The sequence below is a fragment of the Paramisgurnus dabryanus genome, chromosome 16, assembly GCF_030506205.2.
Source record: "Paramisgurnus dabryanus chromosome 16, PD_genome_1.1, whole genome shotgun sequence".
In the NCBI taxonomy this organism is placed as follows: Eukaryota; Metazoa; Chordata; class Actinopteri; order Cypriniformes; family Cobitidae; genus Paramisgurnus; species Paramisgurnus dabryanus.
Genome location: NC_133352.1, coordinates 7,823,273 through 7,841,000, shown reverse-complemented (window position 1 = coordinate 7,841,000; position 17,728 = coordinate 7,823,273). Strand labels below are relative to the sequence as shown.

Below are 17,728 nucleotides of genomic sequence, written 5' to 3'. Positions count from 1 at the left end.
TAACACAACTGAATATTTCAACAGATTATGAATGTGACTGTACTTGATGATTTTGCCGGCAGTGGGCTGTTCCTCTCCCCAATAGTAAAGATCCATTCCAAATGGAACAACAGGGGCTTTATCATGGGCTTTCTGTTTGCTCCTGTCCCCCTGATCACTGCTGCCCGCTGTGCGCTCAGATGAACCACCAGACTCGCTAAAACAACCAAGGACAGAATTAAATCTCATACATTATTACAATAGACAGAAGAATAAAAAACAAACAAAAAAACCCACAACCGATTTATGTTTAATCTTTAAAAAGCACATCACTACATATATACAATGTGTCTGTGAAAGACTCTGGTATAGATGATACAAAGCACTTCTCTCTCAGAAAGAGGTACCAAACTTGTCCCCGAGACGGTACCCTAATAAAGGTACTTTTAAAGTGCCTATTAGTATCATATTAGTAATATCTATACCTATATGGTACATATTAGTACCTTTTAAAGGGTACCGTCCCAGTTACAGCTTTTGTACCATTTATTCTTAAAGAGTGTTCAGTGCCAAATGCGTGCTTACAAGGTGTGTGCTTTTATTGGCATTTTAAGATTTACAGCCAGAACTATGTGTTTTATCTAGGGCTCTCAAAAGATTAATCGTGATTAATCGCATACAAAATAAAAGTTTGTTTTTGCATAATATATATTATATATAATATAAAATATATAAAAATCGAAATAAATAAAAATATAAACATAAACACACACATACATGTAAAAGTTTCTTATTTTAAGATTTATAGCCAGAACTATTTGTTTTATCTAGGGCTTTCAAAAGATTAATCGCAATTAATCGCATACAAAATAAAAGTTTGTTTTTGCATAATATATAATATATATAATATAAAATATATAAATAAATAAAAATATAAACATAAACTAGGGATGGGCAATATAAACGATATGCAATATGAACGTTACAAAATTGGCTTACGATAGATAGAGATTTGAATTACAATGAGAGATCTATTACACTATCGCGATAATGCATGTTAATTACGCAATCTACCCACAAAATTTAGAGCCACGAGCTGCAGCGCATCATCATATTCGTCATTTTGAATAAACATGGCTGAAAGCGTCAGCGAAACAGAGGAGCTCGTGAAAAGACCGGTGCAACATCTACTATTTGGACTTGGTTTGGATTTAACTGTCCAACAAGCAGCAGGAAATATACTCTGTAGAGCAGGGGTGTCCCATACATCGATCGCGATTGACCAGTCGATCGCAAAGGCAATGTCGGTAGATCGCACATAAGTTAAATGCTGCTCCACGCGCAAAATTGGCATTATGGTCTTTCATTGTGAAACACGCAAGTCTTTTTGAGTTGTTGCGCCTTTCTTCTCAAATGTGTTTTTATAAATCTTATGCCAGGGCGCTGCAACTCAGTCATCTAACTTCCAAAATTCACCAGGATGCGCATTCTTGCCTTCACGCAGGAGCTGATCCACGGTGTGAGTGTGCATGCGTGAGCAAACGAGAGAGAGAGAGAGGCAGCGTAGTGCTGATTTGTATGCTTCTGATACTGTTGTCATTTTCTAGTAGAAGAGCCCGCGATGGATTGAAATTACCAGGGCCATAACAGTTTACTTGTATAAAAAATACATTTAGCAGTTTTACTTTCCTAAGGGTCTATATAACCTGTTTTGAAACCAGTCTATTAAAATTAACATATAGCAATACATATCGCTACCGCAAGAGGCTGCAGTGCATATCGCCATATGGATTTTAGGCCATATCGCCCATCCCTAACATAAACACACACACACACATACATGTAAAAGTTTCTTATTTTAAGTTTTGAAGCCAGAACTATGTGTTTTATCTAGGGCTTTCAAAAGATTAATCACAATTAATCGCATACAAAATAAAAGTTTGTTTTAGCATAATATATTAGAGCTGCAAATTTCGACTATTTTTTCAACCGATTAGTCTATCGATTATTTTTTCGATTAATCGAATAGTCTAAATAAAGATTTTTTTTTACAAATAATAAATGTAACATCTGCTATTAATGCCAACATTTTATTGAAGCATTTTCTCAATTAAACAAATACACAAACAGTGCCAGTGCCAAGGAAAATATAACAAATCACATAAAAACAAGTCCAACATTAATTCAGCCTAACATAAACAGTGCAAAAGGGGCATTATTCACCTTAAACAAATAAAATATATTAATATTAAAGAAGTAAAATAAAAATAAATCAAACTGAATAATAACTCCTTATTAATATAAAAACATGTCCTGCTCTTTATTGTTCCAGCCCTAGTGCTAATCATAAACTAATGAAGAGTCATCATTAACTACAAAATGACTCACATGAAATCATAATACATTAACTAAAAAACATGTCATGTTGTACTTAATGATGACTCTTCACTTCGTTTATGATTAGTACATGCATTTACTCAGCATTAGTTCAGACTGAAGTAAAAATAAGTTCATTGTGATTCATGAACCCTTATTATAAAATGTAACCATTATATTATTACTGTTAATATTATTACTATCAGTAGTAACGTTACTGCATTCTCATTTAGCATCAACTTTAACATTTAACTTTTCTTAAGTCTCGGGTAAATACAAATTTAGTTAGCATGATCTTCTAATATTTTATAAACGGCGTTTACGCTGCTGTTACTTTAAATAAACGCATGTCAGGAATACCTAACGAGACGAGCTTTTATAATATCTGCGCACATAGCAAAAAAATAAGCTATGGGAACTCCGCGCTGCCAGCTGGCTTTCAGTGCACGCGGGCACATGCCTATCTCAGTGTAACACAGTAACTTATTATTTCATAACTTCTTAATATAAAAAGTTAAACTTGTCCCGCTCTTTATTTACTGTTTCAACATACTGCCCAGACGCGATGCAATGTCGTGTCTGTCAGGCGTCTCGCAACTCGTATTAAACTAAGATGTAAACACAGCTGTATTAAGCACCATATATGCCTGCATTGATTCTATTGTTGTATAAAAACTTACTGTAAAAATTCAAATACTTACGCTGCCGTCGCGTCATTCTGAGGTCGGAGAGCTCCAGGTTGTTTTCTTTTAAGATGATCATGCACAGATGTTGCGCTGCTGTGGTATGCCATTTCAGTTTTACACAGTATGTGTTTTATTTGGTCTCTGCTTAAAGTATTCCCACACTTTTGATCACGTTCTGGCTGTTTGGTATAACACTTGTATTATCCGGTCGGAGCTGAAGCCGCCTTCATTTGAAAACGTAAACAATGCGACGCATCGACGCATTTCCGGCAAATCGACGTAATTACGTAAACGACGTAATCGACTACGTCGACGTGTCGTTCCAGCCCTATAATATATAATATAAACTATATACAAATCTTAATAAATAAAAATATAAACATAAAAACACATGCACATACATGTAAAAGTTTCATAAATACAAACGGTACATGTATGCGTGTGTGTATTTATATATACAAAATAATTTCACAGACGCACACACATTTTTATTTTGTATGATGCGATTAATCCCGATTAATTTTTTGACAGCCCTAGTTTTATCAAATATAACAAAATAGGTCAAAATCCACTCTAAATTCACAACAAACATGCATTTACGAGGTGGTGATGGCACAGTGGATAAGGACACAAGCCTTTGGTGTGAGAGACCCGGGTTCGAATCCACTGTGACACACCATTGTGTCCCTGAAAAAGACACTTAACCCCTAGTTGCTCTAGAGGCATGCGACCTCTGACAGATATAGCAATTGTAAGTCGCTTTGGATAAAAGCGTCAGCTAAATGAATAAATAAATGTACATATTTACAATACATTTTGGAAATAAAATAAAAAATGCATTTGTTTCTATATCTCTACAGCATATAGAAAGGTACAAAAGTTCTGGGGCGGTACCTTGTTCCTAAAAAGTGCATATTGGTAACAAGATTGTATACATGTTTGTACCTAAATGGTAAATCTAGGGACTTTTTAAAGAGACTGGCGGACTGGCGGTTTTTTTAAAGAGACTGGCGGTTTAGACTGTACCTTTGATTTACTAATATGCACTCTTATATTAGTAAATATGTAAAAAAAAGTGTACTTTTTGAAAGGGTACTGCCCCAATGACAGCTTTTGTATGCAGATAAAACAGTGCATAAAGAGACTGATGAAGGTACCTTGTGGATGGAGCTACATGAAGTCTCTGTTTGAGCATACGTAGCGTGGCAGCAGCGCAGGTGGGATCCTCCTCTTCATCCCGCATCCTTCTCTTCAGTCGAGAGAGGTTGAAGGACTCAGCAGGAGCAGGACGTTTTACCACTGGCTGTGATGACTTTGGTTTGGCTACAGAAGTTGACGTTGAAGGAACTTCATCAAGACCTTTGAGTCAAAAAGATCAAAGAACTAATTATGATATAGCCTACACCATAAACATTTATTCATAACATGGCATTTTCCATTGAATGCTATTTTGTCATTTATAAAATAATAATTTAAACCACTGATAAGCTTAAACATGAAAATGCCCCTCACTCTACTTTCAGCAAGGATCTCAGAAGGTTCCAGCAGGAGCGTGCAAGGGTTTAAAGTCGGCTTAAGAGTGACATGAAGATCTAAGATTCCCTCTTAAACTTCCCAGCATCCAAAGGAAATTAAATTTAAACTTCAAAGTGAAGTAAATTCCTGGTAAGACTATGATAAAGAGACACCTGACCACTGAACATACAGACTATCAATGCAGGTGTATAAGAAATAACATCCGACAGCTGTAGAGATGCGAGATATACTTAAATTACCAGAAATACCATGCATGTGGATACCACAATATGCATATGGCAATTCTTTTATATAACAATGATTTTAATACTTCAAAAAATTATGTATTGTCAAAGTTTCAGATTGATTGGCGAGTCAAAAAGATTGATGCTTTCTGTTTGGCTAGAAAGAATGTGAAATGTATATTGGTTAGATTTTATTAATTTGACAAATTTAAAGCATTATCATATCACAATTTGTAAACAACATTTTACAAATCGTATTTTTCTTCAATATTGTGCAGTCCTATTTTTTTTGCATAACAAATTTGACAATTTAAACTTTAATATTACAGTTTTTCTTTTTTCCATTTGGAAGTTTTTTTAATGTTTTAAATTCTTTTTTTATATTTTTTATTCATATTTATATCCATGTTATGTATATGTCAAGTTTCATGATATGGTTTGTCTATTTTAGATGACTACTGTTATGAGAAAATAAAATGTTATAAATAAATTCAAACTACACTAATCCAATCATTATGGTGAGTTGGAAACAACAAAAAAAAAAATTTCTGGTGTTTGGACATGAAGAGAAACGCTTGGCCGGATTCTCACAATCCACACAGCAAAATCACTGGTGTTAAAATAACACCCAGGGTGTCAAATTTAACACTTGAAAAGTGTGTATATGTGTCCACACTACACTGTGTTAATTTAGTCAAAAGTGTAGTGTTAATTTAACAACACTCACTATATGTTAATTTAACACTCAATATTGTTAAATTTTACACTTTGTTCAACACTATTCATTGTTGTTTCCACACTACACTGGTGTTGGCACAGAAATACAGTGTTAAAAATTAACACTCCTAATTTAAGGTCAACACCAGTGTAATGTGAATTCAACAATGTTAAGTGTTAAAATACTGATTAATAGCCACTTTTGTTGCTAATGGGTTGTTTCTATAAAAGACAAATGGCAAGAAATATTGCAAAACCTCTTTTTATTAAAGTACATCACATTTAATATTTACATTGATACACACAACACTTTGCATTTAACACTGCTTATTTAAATACCTCAGCTACAATTAGAATACAGAATACAGTATGGAATAATGAAAGTTATCTTATACCACAGCGCAGTGACATGAAAACCACTTATTATAAGGTCTTTAATATATCAAATGAGAGTTTAAAAAAAATTAGCCACCCTACTCAAAACTTGAACATTAAAATACACTGCAATTACCTTACTGGCAGGCAGAAATGCTTATCCTTCACAATACTAAAGATTTTTCCATAACAAAACAGACATTTCAATTCAAAAGACGTTTCATTTTTCTTAAATACGTTCCAACCTGGTATTTAGTTCTGTAGTTGTTTTACTCATGATGTAGTGGAAGGCTGCATCAGTGGTCTTCATCATGGAGGGAATGGCTTTCTGGTCCAGAATGATGCAAAAATTCTGGATGCAACTTCTGTTCCCAACGCAGTGCAGGCAGGGCTGTGCTGATTCATTCCCCTCAAAGCATGGATTGATGCTCATCACCTAAGTGTTTTAAAAGAGTGTATTTTATGAATGTATTTGATGTGTATTTATGAACTTGTATGCATTTACATGGGGTGAACAATGCAAGCAAACTAACTGCTGAATAAATAACTAGAACAAAATACTAAAAAAAACGTACATAGCACAATCAGTAGCTTCAGTTGCACATTGACCCTCTCCAGTCTTTCTTCCTTTCACAAATGAAGGCAAGAGGTGAATGAGCCAGGGAAGAGCTGCCACATCACTGTCCCGTCCTAGCAAAACAGAATTGAAACACCATTAGTATACAGTTAAACTTTAAAACCGTAAAAGTAGCAAACCCATGTACACTTACCATATTTAAACTCCTGTTGACCAGACAGAGGGTCATCCATATTGTTGTATGTTGGCTATTTTGCAATACATCACCTCAGCATATTTCTGCAGATTTTCAAAGACAAAAAGAGTCAAGAAAATACCAAAAAGGGTGCAGTTTTAACCGTTATTTGAATCAAAATCATCTCAGTATAATAAATCATGTTAGAGACAGTGTACAGTACAAATGTACTGTGTGTACTCACATAACTAGTTGGTAAGCTCTGATCCTCCAAACTGGGTTAAGGAATAACAGTTCCAGAATTCATGAGTATGCCGTATTCAAATATAGTCTGGTAGGGTCCTATCACAAAAATGACAATAAAGACTCTGAAAACTCAACATTCTTTTTATATTAAAAACAGCACTCAAGACAATATGAATCTTCATTTATACATTTTCAAAATAGTAATCAATTTGATTGCTATTTAATATGACATCAATAGCAAAACGATGTATGAGAAGATAATATATTTTTATTAAAGTTGGCAGCAGGTCATGCGAGTTTCTTTCCAGATTAATAATAATAATAATAATAATAATAATAATAATATGTACAAAACTACATATAAAAAGATTGGTTAACTGTTCAGTTATGTCAAATAAAATGATTTATATGTATAAATATATAAACTTACCTTCTGTAATGAATTTATATAAGTATTAGCAGTCGTTTCTCATTGGAAGTCATCCATGTCAGGTCTTCTTTAATAAACTGCCCTAAAAACAGCATCTCTTCTGAATGATTTGAAGCACTCAGTGTGAACTTTCACCAAACTAGCATCTATAATGACAGAAAAAAAACAAACGTTCACGTTAGCCTTACACGTTTTACACTTTGTATGTATTTGCCATTTGCATCTGTCTGACATATAGCGCCACGAAAAGCTTACAACACACAATGCATCCAATCCAGCAATCTGTGCATACAAATGATGATATATTGTGAGGTTTTGGTAAAATTAATTGTTGGTTTGGCGATATTTCCCCTGTTTGCATACATCTTAGAAAAACATATGACAATGCGGTTGCGGTTTTCTCCGTGTTTTTCAGTAATTTGAATAATTAACCGATATCCGTGCACTCACGTGCATGTAAACGACCTCGTTAACTCACGATATCTAGCCTATATGATTACCTCATAACGAGCATCATATGGTGAATAAACGAGCTTTCATTTAACTTAATTTCATACCTTCAATTTGTAGTGCATGTCGCGTTTTATCATGGTTCAATTCTTTCGTTCATATCTCCTGTTAATATTATCCTTCTTGGTTTTAAACTTTTAGCTAGCAGTTTAACTTTATACTAAACTAACAAGGGAACAACGTAACACAAGGTAGCTCTGATTAAACTGAACCAAATAACGAACAAAGGGGAAATAAAATGGGAAAAATATCTTATTTAGGTTTTTTGGCATATGGCTGCGTAGAGTCAGACAGAGAAATAACAGTTTAATTTAGCCAAACCATGTGAATATTATGAGACTGATTTACCTGATCTCTTCAGTCCTCCGGTGAAAGAAAATGGCGGTAAAATCCCTGACAGGATATGTTTAGTGGAGGCGTGGCTTGATTTACACCGCTCAGAGTGAAATCTGATAACACCCTTGTTTTACACTGACACTGTCGTGAATATAACACTGGCCTAGCAATGGCAGTGTTATTTTATTACCAGATAGTGTTAAAACAGCATCAACACTGTGTATTTAACACCATCCCTGAAAATTTAACACTGGTGATTTTGCTGTGCAGATCTTGATCCTCTGGTGTAAACAGTTAATCCAGATTCAACTCCTTTCAATGACCAACTGCATCATAGCCGCGCTCAAGTGTGTGAAATCAAGAAATACGACCAAATCCTTTCTTTTTCTGTTCAAATTGACCAAATGGTAGCTATTTGTCTGAAGCAATAAAGTTGCAGGTGCTAAAGAGATAAATCAATAAGAGGAAATAGAGAGGACCAGCAGTAGACACAGAGTGGAGCTGCCAATGGTGGCGTTATTGATTTTCCCGAGTTCAGCAGGCCTTGTAATTAAAATGTAAATTTTGAGAGAGATAACGTCCTGACAGGAACGCTGGGATAAAGGGATAGATAAAAGCTTCATGGTGAAAGGAGGAACAGTGAGAACAGAGGAACAGGCCTAATGCTTTTCAAATGAAAGTGTTTCTCTCTGGATGAGAGAGCCGGTGTGATTTTGAAGGAGGCGAAGGAAAGATTAGCTACTGATGAGCTTGGCTCCTTTGACAGGTTGATGTAATATTAAATGAAACCGCTGATACTAACTTGTGCTGATTGATAAATTTGAAATGATGGAGTTAACCTGGCAGTAAATCAGATTGATATTTTATGTGTCCCGGGTTAGGAGTATTTAAATTATACCGTTGCGCTCTTAATGTAAAATTTCCATCTCCAATCTGCGCTCTTCCACATGTATAACAGATACACCTTAACACTGCTTTTCACATTTAATTCAAAAGCTAAGAAATGGAAGACACATTGCTCAGAACAGCCCCAGATATGATTCACTGCAGCACAAGATGATTAGCCATGCGTGCTAAGACATTAATCACCGTTACCATTGCTTATCTTTTGGGTTAGGGGTTTTCAAAACCCTTAACCTTAGGTATTAAAATTTGGTGTGTATAATAATAAAATAAAAAAGCATGAAAAAGAAAACTGGGACAATTAATTATTAAATATAATATTATACTAATGTCTACATGTTAAACAGAGATGGCAAAATTTGGATGCAAAGGAAAGCTTATGTTTAAGATTTATAATTTTTATTGGTTTTAGATGATAATTAAGCAAATATATTGTGGAAAAGATAAATAAAAAACTATTTCATATGAGGTATGGAAACACTTTACTTGAAGGGGTGTTCATAAGACTGACATGACGCCTTCATAATCATGACATGACACGTGTCTTGAACATGAAATACATTTTATGCACGTTTATGACAACTGTCATTAAGTGTCATTTGTTCAATTATGTCATTTTTAATGCAAAGATAACATTGTTTGCAATGTTTTTGTTATGAAAACTTGACATAAACCAGTACATCATAACTTGTCATAAATCTGTCATAAACATGACATAGCAGCATAATTATCAAACTTAAGAAACTACCTAGCTTTATGTGTTAACATTACATTAAACTGGCATTTAGATGTTATTAAGTGTTAATACTCTCTCAAATAATTTGAAATACCTTTACAAAATGCAACAGACACGTAAAAAGATTATACTTAGCTTTATGTATGTGCCCAATGCATAAAAAACTGAAAATCAAAGTTTTCTGAAAAAACTAACAAAACATTAATTTAATGTAATTAACTGTTTTCAGGGGATAGAACCAAATGCTACATGACTTAACCTATTATTGTACGGTTTTCATTTAATTTTAGGTGAATCAATCTCCAAATGCATTAAAATAGAATTTTATTCATTTCAATTATTATTATTATTATTATTATTATTATTGAATCACTGATTTTATTTCTAAAACACCTGGAGGAAACGTAAAAAAACATTATGAACTGAAGAATATTCAAAACTATATGACAGAGTATTAACACTTAATGACATTTTAATGACAAATAATATTTGTACCATTTTAGTTGAGGTCAAGAAAAATATTCATGATGCTGTTATAAAACTATATGACAGAGTATTAACACTTAATGACATGTTAATAACAATGTAAATTTGTATTAATGGTAAAAAGTGGTCAGTTATGTTGTCTTGGTCAAGTTGTTATGACAAGTTATGATGTATTGATTAATGTCAAGTTGTCATAACAAAGACATCTCAAACAATGTCATCTTTGCATTAAAAATGACACAATTGAACAAATGACACTTCATGACAATGCATAATATCTCCTTCATGTTCATAGCACGCGTCATGTCATGATTATGAAGTTGTCATGTCTGTCTTATGAACACCCCTTCAAATACAGTGTTACCTCAGGTATTAAGTAGTCCCTATAGTGATATGAACTATATTTCAAATCAAGTGGCTTGTTCAGAAAAGATGTTAAAAGGAGTTGGACAGACCAATGCTATCTCACAAGAATTCATACATATTTTACGAGTTTGCTAATTTGTATTAATTCATACGACCGCATTCGTAAGTTTTTGTACGGTTTGCCTTGACCCCTGTGACTTTGTGGTTAGGGGCGGGGTTAGGCTTCGTTGTATGTTGTATATTTTGCACAATTAACTTCGTATGAATTCTTACGAATTAGCCAACTCTTAAAGATCTGGCTGGACAGACTTGATTTCCACCTGCTAAAGAAAATGTGTGAAATCTTCACATCTACATACAACTTACAACAGGCACCCAGAGGAGCACTTAGAAAACATTATCAGTTCATCACAGCAATGACTTGACAAAACCTGTGTGATTTTTTTAATGCGCAAAAACTTCTACAAAACAATAGATTGTATAAACATGTTTATGATTCCCGATTAAGAGATAACCCTGTATTATGTAGTGTCAGACTAACAGATGGTTTAGTTTAGTTTAGTTAGTGAATGAATGCTCCGTTTCATTGCACAGAGGCAGGTGAGCGCTGTAAATTACAGCTCTAAGCTAATGGGAGCTCATTAACACCATTGCATTGTTAATTTGGCATGGCCGGCGTCCTGATCATTACATACTTTACTGCAGAAAGTAGCTCGGCTCAGTGCAGTCATCGAAATTAAATCCTAATGAATCTTCAGTTAGTGCCTCTTTACAGATGGTGAGAGGAAATTAATAAAGAAAGAGAATGAGGAGTGGAGAAATCACATTGTACCTCATAATTACATCAAACCGTACAAAAAAAAACATTAATATTCAAACTGCAAGCTTTTCCTATGAGAGTACATGCATGCCTTTAGTTTGCAATTTATCATTTATCATGATAGACATGTGTTTGAGGTCAAATATAATCTGGGGTATTTAGCTCAGGTTTGACCTATTGCTTGAACCCTGGGTTTGGCCTGTGGCTTCTTGTCAATAGAGATGTCCTTGCACAGATGGACAAGAATCTTTCGCATGTACAAACAGTCAGCTGTCAAAACAGATTTCTATTGGCGGCCCCGGGTTATAATTGATTTAAAGCAGGCTTAAAGTGATTTATTCCCTGTCCGAGAAAATCAGAGTTTATTAAATGTGCAGCTGTTTTTACAGTGATCATTATTTCAGCCATTTTGAATTTATGGGGGGAACCCAGGAAATATATATAAGAAATATGTTATATATATATAAATATATTTTCAATAAATATATATTTTATTTATTTTATATATATATATATATATATATATATATATATATATATATATATATTTTTTTTTTTTTTTTTTTTTTTTTTTTGGTAAATTCCATTAAATGAATTATCAACTTGTTCATAAATGCATAAAGCACACATTTTTTTTGCTTCACACCTTTAGGCAAGTTCCCTTTTGGGTCTTAAGCTTTTTCTACATTTTAACTGAACACACCTTTCTCGTAATTCCACAAATAAACCCCGTAGCCTTAAAATCCACAACTAAAAACAAACAGGCTTTCCCGGGAGACTCTGCGGCTCATCTCTGCTTTGAGGCAGCCGCTTTAAGTGTGTGGTGATATTCTGCGAGAGATCATTTGGATTATGTGAGACCCTGTAGGAAAAGCCGGACCCTCTGTTATCTGCACCTGAACAAACTCACCATACTCTGCCCGCAGATGGTCGGGAATATGCGGTTCGTAGCCTTCCTTCTCTGGCACCTCTTCAAAATCATCATCATCATCCTCTCCTTCCTCAGGAGCTCGCATCTAGTTTCAAAAAAAAAAAAAAATTGGTTTATTTTCATAGACTTAATTGCATTTTACATACGTACATTGAAAACGCTGTAAAAACTACTGATCTGTAAATGGCCTCTTATTTAAGTTTCACTGTTTCCAACACAATGTTTGTTTGCTGACAGTTCACGAAAGACGTGTGCAATTCTCTCCAGCTGATTAACACTCAGATAGGAAATTCACTATGGCCTCGGGATATTCCAGAGATTTACAGCAGCCAGAACGGCAAACTCTGCAGTAACGTGGGACTCTTAACATTTTAATTCAAACCCTTAATAGAATTTCCAGTTGACCACATCCAATTTTTTTCTAGTGGCCGTCTATCTGAGTATTGTCCCAGCTAACCGAGCCCGTTTAAAATAATGCTTGTTATGTTAAGCGGACTTTCTCCAATTGAACACAACATGGTAATGCCCGTTTGCAAGCTTCGCTTTAAAAATTGTATCAGGATCTTTAGCTAACAGTTATAGAAACAGAGGACAAATCTTATATTGGGTGTCTTAGTTTAAGCTAGAGATGGTGAGGTTGAGTTGTTATTGATAACATCTTTGTGCAGGTTGCTCTACAAAAGAAAGCGATATGACGCTCATTCTTAAGTTCTGTGGTTTCATCATGCAATCACTTTAAGGAGATCAACTCAAGAGCAGGCACCAGATAAACCCATCTTAGAGGCGACCCAATCCAGATCCAGAGTTTAAGAACATTGACTAGAAGTCTGAGAACCGTTCTGAGGGCGTCATTTTGTGATCTTGTGCGTGTCTGTGATATAGCTAAAAAGCATCAGTAAGTCACAAAGTTTCAATAAGCCTTTAAATGGTTAATATCATGAAAATTTGACTTTTTCCATGTTTATGTGCTATAATTGGATCCCCATTGCTTCTATGAACCTAGAAAATGTGAAAAAGATTAACCCATTAACTTAGTTTTGGTAAACCATTCTCTGCAAGCTTGTGAAAAAATAGCTCATTGAAATTTGGCTCCCCTTGTGATGTCAGAAGGGGATAATACCGCCCCCCTTAATCTGCACTAGCAACACAACCCAACTTTCAATGATCCAATAAATTCTTGATGGACAAAATAAAATCCAGTCCAACTTTTTTCATTTCAGACGCCGTTTCATTCGGATATACATCACGACGGGGAAAATAAGACAATCGCTACTTCTGTTTCATTGTGACTTTAAGAGTTTTATTGTTTTTAACAAATATATGACAAATAAATGATACTCAAACTTGATTTCAACATGTTCTTAAGAATAAATTGGACTTATAACTAATTTGAAAGTTACTTCAATAATAAACACTTGCATTATAATCCGCCTGCAGGTGTCTTTTAGTCGAATGTAGACTGGCTCACAGATTAAGCAGGCAGGAAGGCGAATCTCACTGTGCTCCTCCTGTGAGCGCCCGTTTCCAGCATCAGCACCTGCTCATCCATCACTGACGCTGTAAGTTTGGTTATCACTCTAACACTAATCAAAAGAGAAACCTGTCACCACCACTGACCTGTGGAACCTCCCAATTATGCTCTTCAGGAATGACAGCGGCACTTAACTTCCACTGCCGGGTAAATGACCACCATCAATCTATGCAGAATAGCAATGAGCCACCGGGCTGCAAATGATTTTTTTAGGTACAGAAATACCCGGGCTGGAATTTATGAAAGGTGAAAAGCAACTCAAGGCTGTTTTACACCCCTCCCTTCCCCTCAGCCTCGCTCCTAAGACTCACGGGTCTGAGAGACGCCTGCATTAGCGCTAAACAGAATTTATGCCTTTTAATTTACTCAAAAGGTGCTTAACTGCCTCTCGCGCTACAATGCATAACAGAATGCCAGTTTTTTAAATATGGGGGTCGTTTTCATAAAACGGTATACATACTCTGTGTGCCCTTCCTTTTCGAGGGCACTGATAAAAGTCTGCCGCTCTAGCGCGCCATTTCCATTTATTCTATCTAATTGTCTCCAAGATTGCCTCAATATAAAGTACTAAAAAGCGGAGCGCAACTTGCTTCCTTTTATTTTCTTTTTTATTATTGCAGGCCGGTGGTGTTGACAATTGAGGATTGAGTTATAAAGTGTCTTTGGATGAGGTCCCAATTATGTGCGCTGATGGCATTGGTTCAGAAATTAGGTGCACCGCTGACAATGAACACAATAAAAACTGTGGCTATTTCTGTGGCTATAAAAGGAAATGATGTCTAAACTTCAAATTATCAGGTCCTATAGTTTCCATTTAGCATGTGAAAGCAGTGAAGCATAGCTTAACATCTAATCAGACCGTCTTTATAACGAAAAATGATTTTGTATAAAGTGCACATTATTCCTGTATCTGTTATAACAACATTTATTTTTTACGGACCTCAAAAGTTTTTTTTTGTTTTTTAGACGCTGATAACTACTATTTTTCCTCACTGGAATATCTTGTCTCACTTTGAAATATGGCAGATTATGTAAAATGAGTTAATGGCTTTGGTGTTTAATTTCAGGTTGACCGGTGTTTACGGTGTCCCCTTTTAGTTAAGTTAACAACATTAAACATGAAAGTTTCAAGATGGGTATTTTTTATTGCTTATATTGTACTATGTTGTGTTGAGTACAGTGCATTTTAGGTGCAGTTCACTAAACCTTAAAGACTAAGGAAGCCTCTGCAAGTAATGCGATCTAGAGTTAAGTACAAACAAAATAATTCAATGACTCTTACCATATTTTATTCCGTGTTGCCTACAGCCATGGGACAGACTATTATTTTGTTTATACGCATGCTCTTTATTCATCCCAATCCAGTTAAATCCACCTTGATAGATTAAAGGGAAGAGGAAATTATTCCTCGCACAATAGAACATATAGGCCAGTAAACACTATTTTATTTTTAATTCACTTTAATTCAGTTGATAGAATCAGCACTGTCTGCTAGCAATGGCAGTATTATATTTCTTCGACTGTGTACACGCTGAGAATGAGACTCTATTTGGGGCATTTTGCTGACAAAGGTGTTGTTGACATACTGAGCCCGGCTCTAAGTGTCTCCTTTGCATTTAAAACATTTCTGTTTTATGGCTTCCATTTTAAATTGTGCATCAGGAAAACATTGCATAAAGGTTTTTAGAAAATGCCAAAAAATATGGACATGGTTTTAATAGTATTAATAGTTTAATTAGTGAAAATGATATTATTGTTCAAATAATAACACTAACAATATTATTTGTAGAAATTCATTATATATATTTATATATAGAATATGTACACTGAATTAAATTATAAACATTTTACAGTGGCCTTTTATGGTGGCCAGCCTAAGGCACGCCTGTGCAATAATCATGCCGTCTAATCAGCATCTCGATATGCCACACCTATGAGGTGGATGGATTATCTTGGCAAAGGAGAAGTGCTCACTAAAGCCCGGGATACACTTCACGATTTTTGGCTGTCCCAGGCGAAAGATTGTCCACGTGAAACAATCGTTGTGATTTCTGTGATCGTGGCTCTTAATGGGTGGTCCTATGTCGTACAGTGAGAGCTATTTTGTTGCTATGACCTGCGTACCGGTATTGGTTTACCATTAGTGCATGCTGGTGATGTTGCGCTAACGTGTGACGCAGCCGCCGTAGCCTCATATTAAATAGGTGTCATCAATGTACAGTCTACGTGCTTGTTGTACCCAAGCTTAAACAATCCATTTCGCACAGTGTAATCTTACAGGAGTGCAAAAATCCTGCAGTGTATCCCGGGCTTAACACATGTTTAGACAAATTTGTGAACACTATTTGAGAAAAATATAAATTTTGTGTACATAGAAAGTCTTAGATCTTTGAGTTCTTATTAAGAATGTGTTTTGCGTTCATAATTTTGTTCAGTCTATCTATATATAGTCTTTGTTTTTTATTTACCATGCTATTATTGTCATACTTAAAGGGTTTGTTCACCCCAAAATTATAATTTTATAATAAATCACTTACCTGTGTCGTTCAAAACCACCAAGAGGATTCTGTCTATCCCATATACTGCAGTTTGATTTACACATCGACAAAAAAGTCCATGTGCCATCAGTAGTTCAATAAAAATGCAAAGAAAACATAGCGAACGATTTTATTCAACAATTTGTTCTCCTGCTTGGTTGTTCAGTGCGCTTTAACGAGCGCATTCACGTTCATACACTTGCAAGTAATTTGTGCATTAATACCGGCTGTTTAAAGGATTAGTCCATTTTCTTAAAAGAAAAATCCAGATAATTTACTCACCACCATGTCATTCAAAATGTTGATGTCTTTCTTTGTTCAGTCGAGAAGAAATTATGTTTTTTGAGGAAAAGATTCCAGGATTTTTCTCACTTTAATGGACTTTTATAGAGCCCAACACTTAACACTTAACTCAACACTTAACAGTTTTTTTAAACGGAGTTTCAAAGGACTCTAAACGATCCCAAACGAGGCTTAAGGGTCTTATCTAGCAAAGCGATTGTCATTTTTGACAAGAAAAATAAAAATATGCACTTTTAAAGCACAACTTCTCATCTAGGTCCGGTCGTGATGCGCCAGTGTGACCCTACGCAATACGTCATGACGTCAAGAGGTCACAGTGGACGAACGCGAAACTACGCCCCAGTGTTTACAAGTGTTGAGAAAGAGGACCGTTCCTACGTTGTTGTATGTCAACTGATACTAATTAATGTCTTTGTGTCAGTTTATTGTTTACAATGGTCCGCAAATGTGCGTTTTATATATGTTACACGTGACCTCTCTAAGACACTACGGATTTACGTTAGGTCACGAACGACCGGACCTAGACGAGAAGTTGTGGTTTAAAAGTGCATATTTTTCTTGTCAAAAATGACAATCGTTTTGCTAGATAAGACCCTTATGCCTCATTTGGGATCGTTTATAGTCCTTTGAGACTCCGTTGAAAAAAACTGTTCAGTGTTGAGTTAAGTATTAAGTGTTGGGCTCTATTAAAGTCCATTAAAATGAGAAAAATCCTGCAATGTTTTCCTCAAAAAACATAATTTCTTCTCGACTGAACAAAGAAAGACATCAACATTTTGGATGACATGGTGGTGAGTAAATTATCTGGATTTTTTTTTAAAGAAAATTGACTATTCCTTTAAGTATTGCTTACAATGTTTGCATAATGGTTTAAATAAAAACAGAAAAACGAAAAAAAACTTTGGCAACTACATCAGCAGGTCACGTCGGCAACAAGCGTCGTAGTCT

At 35.1% G+C, this 17,728-nt stretch overlaps 1 protein-coding gene and 1 long non-coding RNA gene across 3 annotated transcripts in view; both read right to left on the bottom strand.

Annotated features, from left to right (window-relative positions):
* uvssa (UV-stimulated scaffold protein A) overlaps positions 1-17,728 on the bottom strand; it is a 34,464-nt gene that overhangs the window by 5,270 nt on the left and 11,466 nt on the right. Inside the window, exons 8-10 of the mRNA XM_065249217.2 lie at positions 12,389-12,494; positions 4,199-4,400; positions 44-196 (exon numbers count right to left, since the gene is read on the bottom strand). Of these exons, the coding sequence (XP_065105289.2) occupies positions 44-196; positions 4,199-4,400; positions 12,389-12,494 (461 nt within the window). The remainder of the gene's footprint in view (positions 1-43; positions 197-4,198; positions 4,401-12,388; positions 12,495-17,728) is intronic.
* Positions 5,558-9,583, bottom strand: LOC135749403 (uncharacterized). 2 transcript variants are annotated; one of them, XR_010532370.2, is made up of 6 exons: positions 8,180-9,583; positions 7,322-7,467; positions 6,890-6,987; positions 6,664-6,749; positions 6,469-6,583; positions 5,558-6,329 (listed from the first exon to the last, which is right to left on the bottom strand). It is a non-coding gene; the product is annotated as an uncharacterized lncRNA (long non-coding RNA). The 2 variants fall into 2 exon arrangements; XR_010532369.2 differs by having other exon boundaries at positions 7,322-9,583.